This window comes from Spinacia oleracea, chromosome 2 (genome assembly GCF_020520425.1).
Source record: "Spinacia oleracea cultivar Varoflay chromosome 2, BTI_SOV_V1, whole genome shotgun sequence".
Taxonomy (NCBI): Eukaryota; Viridiplantae; Streptophyta; class Magnoliopsida; order Caryophyllales; family Amaranthaceae; genus Spinacia; species Spinacia oleracea.
In genome coordinates, this window is record NC_079488.1 from 108,942,564 (window position 1) to 108,952,937 (window position 10,374).

Sequence of the window (10,374 nt, forward strand, 5' to 3'; positions counted from 1 at the left end):
ACTGGTAAATAGATAACTTTTACGCATATCGATTAACTTTTAAGAATTTGAATTAACTTTTATAAATATTGTACACCCGCCTTATATAATTACTAAGATCCCCTGCATATATTAACTTCCTCCTTCCCCCATTTTTCTCCCCCATGGCACTCCTCATCTCTCCATAAAACTGGTTAGTAGATAACTTTTACGTATATCGAGTAACTTTTAAGCATTTTGAATTAACTTTTATAAATATTGTACACCTCTCGTAAATAATTGCCCACCTTGACCTCACTATTAAAGCATCGGACTGACGGGTACTCCCTTCATCCCTATTTGTTTGCACTATAGGTAAAGTATGTTTTACTAAAGTTTGGGCTAAAACTTTACAAGAAAATGGGGGTAACATTGTCTTTTTATTTTGGCAGCTGCAAATCATTCAAAGCAGAAGTACTAGCTCTCGCAAAAGCGCTAGAACTGGCCAAATACCTGGACATCAAACACCTTATCATATAAATGGTCGATGAAGCTTTCACATGTCTATCGATAAGGTAAGCAAGACGGCGGATTGACTTGCTAACCATGGAGTCGCTCAACACATTCGAATTCAAATTTTTTCCTTTGCTCCGCTTGAACTTAATAGAATTTTGTTGGAGGATTCTAGGGGTGTGGCTTTACCACGCTTTATTCCTCGTTAACTTTTGTGTTTAGTTTGGTTTTTAGTTCTATGTGGTTTGTGATTTTTTCCTTTATCCGGAAGCTCTTTCCTCATTTGAATAAAAACAAAAAACAAAACTCAACTTTCATCTTATTTTAATAAATTTAGCTCACACTCCTAAAAATAAGTGTCAGTCAAAATGTATCTTTTAAATAAATACGGAGAGAGTATTATTATACTAGAAAATGAGACATTCTTTAATGGACATATTAAAATAGAAAATGGGGTAAACAAATAAAGATAGAGGGAGTACTATTTTTTTTTTAAGAACCATACAGACAGAAAAATGGCAAAAATGAATGCCGAAATTAAAAGGTGCATATTTCCTTTGCCTTGGGCCTGAACAAGCATGACCCACGTCAAGCCCACTCGTTACATATCGGGATGGGCTAAGTAGAAATTTTCAAAAAGCGGCTAAAGCATAGCCCAAGCTCATGTGCCCTGGTGTCTCCAATCTTCATACATAAGCTTAATAATTTACGGAGTAACTTGTTTTTGCATACCATGCTTTATCGTGCTTTTTCCAAAAAAAAATACTGCATGCTCTACGTGCTCGAGTCGGACCAAGCTTTTATTCGTACCAATGTCATCTCTAATAAAGTATAACTGTAAAAGTATGTTACGTACTTCTAAGAACTTTATTGAACCAACACCTGTTACACGATCAGCCTAGCTTCAAACCACTTTTCAACGGGAGATGATACAGTTACACTGGGGGTAATTGGGGCCCAGGTACACTGCCATCTTAGTGGTCCAAATCAGCATGGATTAATTGAGTTTTAGGGGGAAATGCATTTGGTTTTAGGGGGAAAATATTTGGCATCAACCGCCCTTTAGTGTTTTCAAGCGGGAACATTACCTCCCCTTTCCTCCCCAAAACAAATCCCGCCCAAGCAGCAAAATAATTAAAAAAAAAAAGAAATAAAAATTCAATCTTCAACTTTTAAAAAAAAAGCTCATTCAACCTTCAACGGTAATATTTTCTGGAAAACGGTTCAGCAAAGAAAATAAAGGCAAAGCTGAAGGGGTTGTATCATCTCCCATTTTATCGAGTTTACCACAAACAAAAACGCACAGGAAAGTTTTTAGCAAAACGTTTAGAGCTGCTACAACATTATTAAGCTTCGAAATTCAGCTTCGAAATCTCGCTTCGAAATTAATGTAAGTTTTTCGTTAAATTGTTTTTGTCAAATGTAGTTAATTAATTCCTGAAAATAACAATGCTATATGAATGTTTTATTTTTGGGTAGTTAAATTTGTTTGAATTAATGAAAAATTGGAGTTTCATGATATTGATGAATCTTGATTGTTTGGCAGATATTGATGAGTTAATGAAAAATTGTAGTTTCATGTTAATTTGATAAATTCGTTTTTGGTGAGAAAGTAGATCTGCACGACGGAGAAAACAAGGTGTTTTTTTTGTTTATTTCATACATTCTATAATTACGTAGTATTAAGAATGTTATTAAGTTGTATGTTATCCTATATGGTTAAACACTAAACTAAGTGGTTATTCTAAAATCGTTGTATATAATTTGTTTGTTTGTTGTATTTTATAAAACCCTAAACGTTTGGCAGCATTTTATAAAACCCTAAACGTTTTTCGTATTTTGTACAACAGTGATATACGTGGGAGTTCTGTATGGCTTGGGTAGACCTAAACGAAAGTGTCCCTGATCTGAATGAAAATGTTCCTGAAAGCTCACAATATAGATTAATAACTGATGGACAAGAAGTTATCGTTAACCCCCCTAGTGTAGGGATGTGTTTTACAACGGGCCATGAGTTTTTCGAATTTTGTCAGTTGTATGCCTTCAAAGAAGGATTTGAGATGTTTATCAAAAGTAATAAGCTGAAAAAAGAGTACAAAGAAAAGGGAGTATCTAAGTCTGGTGTGGGAAAGTATGAGGCAAAGCCGCATATGATGGAACTTATTAGATTAAAATGCAAGAAGGGAGGGGTGAAAAAAGGTGTTGGGTCTAATGTGACCGGTTGTAAGATGAATATTTACGGTGTAAGTAGAGATGGGCTATTTACTATATTGACTTGTGACTTGCAACACAATCATCCTTTAAATCCTGACTGTAGTAGACTGATGGTTAATTATAGATGTATAGACGGTACTACATTTAAGAGGGCGATGATCAATGACATGGGTGGTGTTAGCATAAGTAAGAACTTTGGTACGCATCTAATTGAAAAGGGAGGTTATGAAAATATTACATTTAATAATAGAGACTTGAGGAACGCAATCAACGTCGAACGTCGTTCATCAAGATTTAGTGCTGCAGATGCCGCAGGACTCGATGCTTACTTTAAGGCACAACGTGATTTGCATCCCGAGTTTTATAGCTCAATACAAGTAGATGATGATGGTGTTTTTACGAATGCATTTTGGTCGGATGCACGTAGTAGGGGTACATGCAAATATTTTGGGGATGTTATTACTTTTGATACTACTTTCGCTTGCAACCGGTACGTGTTTTAATTAAGTTTTTATTGATTTAAATTCTTTGTAATTGTACTTTGGTCCATTTGTTTGAAAAAGTAATATCCAATACATTTATATTGTTTTAGGTATCGGATTCCATTTGCTCCATTCATTGGTGTAAACCATCATGGCAAATCAATTATATTTGCTGCGGCCTTAATTTCCCATGAAAATACTCCCTCATTTGTTTGGGTATTTGAAGAATTCCTGAAGTGTATGGGGAAGGCACCACTAGGCATCTTAACCGACCAAGACAAAGCAATTTGTAGAGCAATTGAGCTAGTCTTCCCGGGCGTCCGTCACAGACTATGTTTGTGGCACATGCTCCAGAATGCTAGTAAGAACCTAGGTAGTCTCAGTGATTGGAAGAAAATAGACACCCTGATCAGAACTGCAATACATGATCTGATTGATCCAGATGAGTTCGATGAAGCTTGGTGTCATGTGATGGATGAGTACGGTTTAAGGGGTCCTGGGTGGATGAAGGACGCGTATGATAACAGGCGTCAGTGGGCTCCGGCATATAATAGAGGAAAGTTTTGGGCAGGTATGTCTTCTACACAAAGGAGTGAGGGTATGAATAGATTTTTTAAAACTCACGTGAACTTAGATTGTGGTTTAGTTTTGTTCATTCATAATTATGAATATTGTATGAGGATAAAAGCTGAGGAAGAGAAACAGGATAATTTTGATAACATTGATAAGCCTGCTAAGATTGATGTTGATAAGAGTGTTTTAGTTGAGTATGTATTGGTTAAGACGTACACTAGTGAGAAGTTTGCTGAGGTTGTTAAAGAGCGTAGAGGATTGACACACACAAATGTCACGAAAACCTCATGTCATGGATCAGTGGTGCTGTATAGAGCTGATGAAAAACTAACCTCGCCGTTTTGGCGGAAAAGGTTTAAAAGTTATGATGTTAGGGTGGATAAGGAAAATGGTGATTTACATTGCTCTTGTAACTTGTTTGAATTTACGGGAATACTTTGTAGACATATAATGCGTGCAATGGATGTAGAGGATTTTCAATTTGTTCCAGAAAAGTACATACTACAACGGTGGATGAAGTGTGTTAGGTCGTACGAGAGCATTCGAGTATCTTACTTCGACCCTCTTGAATCTATCAGATTGGGCAAAGCCAAAGAGCTTTCACAACGGCATAATTACTTGTCTGAATTAGCTATGCGTAATGATGATGCACTTCGGTTGTACAAGGAGGCTATGGATGTTGTGCGGCTAAAAATGGAGGATGTAGTCGGAATACGAAAGACTGGGGAAAAAGGGGACGACCTTATATGTTGGTGGGACCCAGATGCGAGAAATGTATTTGGTCGTCGAAGGCTACGTCCACGAGAATTTGGTGAGAGAGCCAGATTAAGGGATGTAGAACCGGTCGTGGACGAGAACAGGATCAAAACACCGGTTGACAAACGGCATACTGGTAGGGCAAAGACAAAAAGGAATGCTCCTTTTGGTGGAAAGGCCGGTGGGAATTCTAAGAACAAAAAAGTGGTTACTGAAGAGGAAGTTATTGCTAATGAGGTAAAATTTATATTTTATTTGTTTGGTGATTCGTATCGTATATGCAAGTTTTCATTAGGAAATATAACTTTACTTTTCTACTTAAATGTTGTTTGTGCAATGTAGGAACTTATTTGCAACGCATTTGGAAATCTTCCAAGTTACCGTGCTAGGCAACAACACGCGAATCACGTTGGGGGTACATATGCGGAGAACGTCCCACAAAGTTCTAATGTACATCCTTCTCAAAGTTCTCAAGCACACCCGTCCCAATTACATTTGTCTCAGGATTGTTCACAGTCATTTGAATTTGATATTAACGATTGGCGCACCAGATTGTGAATGTTTTGTGTAAATGTAATTTAATTTGATTTCTTCAAAGATATATTTTCGTTTAAACGGTATTTTAAGAATTGAATTTTTTAATCCAATCCTCCCTTTTTGCTATGTACTTTACGTTATGTCTATATATGTAATTGATGTAACCTCAATTACTTTATCAGTGTAAAAAAAAAAAAATACAAAATGAGTTGTATTAGGCGTCGAACCCACAACCAACGGGTAGACAATATGCTCAATGAGGAGGAAAGAGTAACCATTGTGACAGTGAGGCTAAGCCAGTGATATTTGTGGGCAACAATACTATTTATTGTATAATTTATATTAATTAATAATGTACATACAACGAATCTATTACACTGGGAAACAATTATAAAAACAACGACTTCATTATACTAGTCTTACCAAATGTAAACATGATGTGTTTGGTCATTGTAGTCAAAAAATGCATTCCCATGTCATGCAAAAGTCAGCCCCTTATTTTTTGTAATATATGAATATTATTTATTGGAAACAACATGATCCATCAATGACATGTTAGAACTAGGTGAATATAAGGGTGTGTTCAATCCCTCCATTTCAAAGAAAAAGTAATTATAAGAGATTACTACATCACAAAGAATGGCTACTAGTGTAAACAAAATCACAACGAGATGCAGTGAAATCGATTCGATGTTGAGTGGGGGAATAACAATCGGTGAAGTGACTGAGGTGTGTGGCGAAAATGCATCAGGTAAGACTCAATTTTGCCTTCAAATTAGTCTCTCTTGTCAATTGCCGCCTTCAAGGGGTGGTATTTGTTCCTCGGCTATATATATCCATTCACTTGGTCCCTTTCCCATACGTCGTTTAAGTAGATTAGTTCCATATGTTTTAGGGGACCTTGAAACATTAAATGGAAATCCTTTGGATTACATAACTACAAAGCAAGTTGACACTCCTCATGAAATACCGGATGTGCTAGAATGGACTGTAAAACTTATTAAAATGTCTCAAAATTCATCAATGCCAATCCGCGTTGTTGTTATTGATTCAATAGGTAGTATGTTCACTGGTCATTTTGAAAACAATGTTGTTGGCTCAACCGAAAGAAAGGATCTTATACAAGCTATTGGTTATGGGTTACGTACAATTGCCGCATCCAATCATGTTGCCGTTGTTGTGGCTAACAATGTGATTGACGTATTTCCATCTGATCACGATACAACGCAAAATTTCATTATATCGTCCGGGAGAAAGGTCCGTCCGGCTTTGGGCGCCTCATGGACACGCAATGTACGCACTCGTCTAATGTTGTCCAAAAGATTTAATTCGTTTACCCAACAAATTGACAGATTTATAAACATTGCATTTTCACCATCATTAGAGGTAGATGCATGTATGTTCAACATCACTGAAGAGGGGATTGTCGGTGTTTGTAGTTAAAAGATACTAAGAAATTGTGCCAATAAGACCAATGAACATTAGAAAATGTTTAACATGTTTAAAAGACGCAGTTATGCTGCGAGTAATACGCTACTAAATTTTTTGTTAATGAAATCCTACCATACAACCAAATCAATAACCATCATTGTCCGTCAGTCAATTTCCTTATTAGCTCGTCCACTTTGATTTCATTGTGTGGGTTTGTAACTAGCCGTCCGAGCATGTAATTCCGGACGTCCCTCACCTCCTCTACGTAGCCCTAGTCATAATTAATGAACACACGGTTAGTGTAGTGATTAATAAAAAAAAATTAAAACAACTTATTTCCACATGTAAATTAAATAGTCTTACCTCCAACCACTCTGCCACGTTCTCAACGGATGACAAGAGGTAGATCATACACAGTACACCCCCGTCCTGGCGACATTTCTCTTTTGGTCCATTTGACCATAGATCAAAAGAGGCAGTATTTAAGGTCAATTCATCATTTTTTAATCCCAAGTGCGATTGAAAACCCAAAAACATACGTTCCTGTTACAATTGGGTTTTATCGAATTAATACGAGATTAAGGTGGAAGTATGTTTCCCGAAAATAGCAGTACGTACCAGTTTGTATACGAATTTATCCCTAGCATTTAAACCCATAACCTTTTGCCTTGGTGCAAAAATAGTCATTTTCAACATATTTGAGTTAAGATCCTCCTTATGCGCAACACGGTCCACTTTAACAACCACCCACCGTCCTCGGCGTTTAATCGGGACATAAAGCTGATTGCACAACATAGAGTTAATAGCCGTAAACCACCATTTCTGTGCGAAAATAAGACTACTTACCTTTTGTATTGCACCCAAATCAATCTGGTAGTAGTTGATGTCCTCAAGTAGTTGCTTTGATTTCATTAACAAAGCTTCTGTGTAGTTCTCACTTGATTCTTCAAGGTCTAACAATTCACCCTACGTTTTAAACATCCATAGCATTACTTCGTATATAAGGTTAATGGGTGTCTACTACTATGTATTTGCATAATAAGCTTACCATGAGATCTGGCATAAGCACGTAAGACCTTATGCCAACTCCGGAGGTCGTATCAGCATTCAAACACGCGCACCATGCAGACATCACCTAACCAATAAGACAATGTTAGTATGAGAAAACTAATCCAGAGACCTATTAACTAATTACAAAATGCAACCCCCATACATTATCATGTACTTCGCCTTTGGACTTAAAGGACGTTTGAAGCATGATCCGATCAATCGTGATATCACCAGCTTTAAACACCATTTGGTTTGGAAACTTGTTCACGGTCAAAATCATAGTTGAAATCTTTAACGTTCTTGGTTCAATGACAGTTTTATGTTGTAAAGCATCTGGCATGGAAAGTCCATCATCGCTGCCAGTTGTGTAACCATCAACAACTCCAACACTGTCAATGTCATCACCCGTGTTGTTTTGAGGTTCCTCAACACCATCATCCTCATTCAGGTTTCTGTTTTCAGGCCCCGTAGCGTATTCCTCGTCCTGATGAGGACCATCAAGGTCATCAATGTTTTTATTGGCAGCTCTATAACTTCGTCCACGCCTTGTATCATAAGCATTTTGTTGTACGGAGCCTTCAAGTGTGGCCTGTGTAGTTTAGTGATAATTATCATGGTGAAGTAGGTTGTAACAAAAACCAGTTACAACAAACAATAATATAATAAAGACTCGTACCTTCCTCTTCCTCTTGCCCCGGCATCTATAATCCACGTTCCTTGATCGACTATCCGCTTTGGTTGACGCTTTAGAGGGTAACATTGGTGTACCAGTCCTCTTACTAAGAAGTGTTCGTTCAGCAAGGGCATCCCATGGGGTCCGCTCTAACGGCTTGCCAATGGGGTATGGTTTCCCATACTCAACATTCAGTACAACCTAAATAGGCGTATAAATGATCACTACTGAATAACATATATTGTTCAATACAACAAAAAAGTTAGATATTGGTTTTTACCTCTGCATGGCCATATTCGCCATCCGGTCCCAAATCTTGTGCAATAGCGTTTGTGACATCATCTTGTAGCCATGCCCCTAATCTAGGTGTATCAGTTTTCCAAGCCAACGGAGTAACACCATACTTTAACCTGTCCAGGTAAGCAATCTGCCAAAAGATGGAGTAGTTATCATTCGCGGGGAGGAATAACTAATTACAAAAAAAAAAAAAAACACGGACGATGCGCACAACGTCTATCCTCACTAACCATTAAAATAATCGAAGATGGTCTTCCCTTCTCCTTCTCATGACCTGCAATCCAGTCGTAAAGAAACCCACACCAATTCCAGTCTCGGGGTGTTGTAAAGTATGTTGATTTCAGTAGTGCCAATAATTTGATGGATATGAAGTTGTATTTGGTCATGCAAAACAAGCAACCAAATGACAGTAGTATGAAATCGCGAAGAAAAACCATCTCATCCTGAACCTCCCATAAACACTTGTTATACAACCAGACATAGTCTATTCCTCCATCCTTTTCCCTGACGTACTCCTTAAACAATTTTCCAAGTTCCTTATCGGTCTTATTTAAAAAGGGGATTCTATAAACCCCTACAGGAATTCCAGTGATCCAAGAAACCATTCTCTCATCAATCACTATCTCATAATCATCGCGTATGCGAAGCACTCGTCTTTTCCAATCCCACCTACTCTCTAACCAGGTAATGAAATATCTATCTACCTTACTTATTTTTAGGTTCAAAATAGACCCAAAACCAGCAGCTATGACCCAATCCTTCCTTATAGGACACAACTCGGTTAGGATGTCACAAACAAGGCCAGGGTACGTCCGTAGGGCAGTGTGCTGAAATATTTCAAAAATTACAACACAATGTCAATCAAAATAGTTTAAATGAGTTAGGATAATGTCAATCAAAAATTACACAAAGTACAGATAATGTTGTACGACCAATACCTTAGTTCGTGGCCCCTGTTCCTTTGGTGGTCTACCTGGTCCGCCCTTTACCCATTTACCACCCGTTTTTTTTTTTGAACTGTTGCTGTTTTAACCGTTCGTGGACGACCATGCTTGTTTTGAACCTTACCCTCTTCAACCGGCAGATCATTGTTTACTCCAGAAGCAGCATTACCCGCATTGGGTAATATTGGATCGCTTTCAATTGTATTATTAGTTTGTTGACCCTCGATATCCTACAACAAAAAGTTTGGTTAAAGATAATCATCTTTGTACCCACAAACAATGGCAACGAATATATGAAAAGTTGCCTACCCCTCTGTTCGTGCCCGTGGGAGCCTCATAAGGTATGTCACATTGGTTGTCAGGATTGGAATAGTTAATGTCGTTCCATATGTTGTCCTACAAAACATAAAATGTGTTGTCAAGCGGTGTTGTGATTATTTCTTAATAAGTGATTTAAATATTTCGTATGGATAAATCAAACCAAATCAATATAGGGATGCAGTCATTACCTGTGAGAAATCTTCGAAAGTTAAATTATCATCAAAATTGAAATTTAATGGTTGACTATTGTTCACCGCAAATGCGGGGTTTTCAAATTCACCGCGAACATCAGTGACACTATTAATTGTGTTTGACTCCTATAACAGAAAAAACAAGAGTTTTTTTTTTGGTAAAGAAGGTATAACTATACAACGAAAAACAAAAGTTAACCAATAAATAATTTTTAGTCACCAGTTCAACACAATCTTACCCCCAACAAGGGCTGCATACAAATTGGTTCATTGCTAGTGAAATCATCACCGGACTTGTTAATTCCACTACTTTTCTGGGTGTTCTTATCAATGAAATTAGAATCCTACAAATTAAAATCAATCCACATAGTGAATAAAAAAATTCAAAAAAGATAAACATGTAATTCATACTCAAGGCTCACTGGTTTTACAAA

The 10,374-nt window shown here is 37.3% G+C and overlaps 2 protein-coding genes across 2 annotated transcripts; both read left to right on the plus strand.

Annotated features, from left to right (window-relative positions):
• Positions 1–1,410: 1,410 nt before the first annotated feature.
• LOC110784533 (protein FAR1-RELATED SEQUENCE 5-like) lies at positions 1,411–5,301 on the plus strand. Its single transcript, XM_056837759.1, has 3 exons — positions 1,411–3,175; positions 3,278–4,733; positions 4,839–5,301. The coding sequence occupies exons 1-3, from the start codon at positions 2,343–2,345 to the stop codon at positions 5,052–5,054; spliced, it is 2,505 nt and encodes an 834-aa protein (XP_056693737.1). The 5' UTR covers positions 1,411–2,342; the 3' UTR covers positions 5,055–5,301.
• Positions 5,302–5,672: 371 nt separating this feature from the next.
• LOC130467708 (DNA repair protein XRCC3 homolog) lies at positions 5,673–6,476 on the plus strand. The gene is made up of 2 exons (XM_056836307.1): positions 5,673–5,784; positions 5,929–6,476. Exons 1-2 carry the CDS (start codon positions 5,673–5,675, stop codon positions 6,474–6,476), a joined length of 660 nt encoding a protein of 219 aa, XP_056692285.1.
• The last annotated feature ends 3,898 nt before the right edge of the window (positions 6,477–10,374 follow it).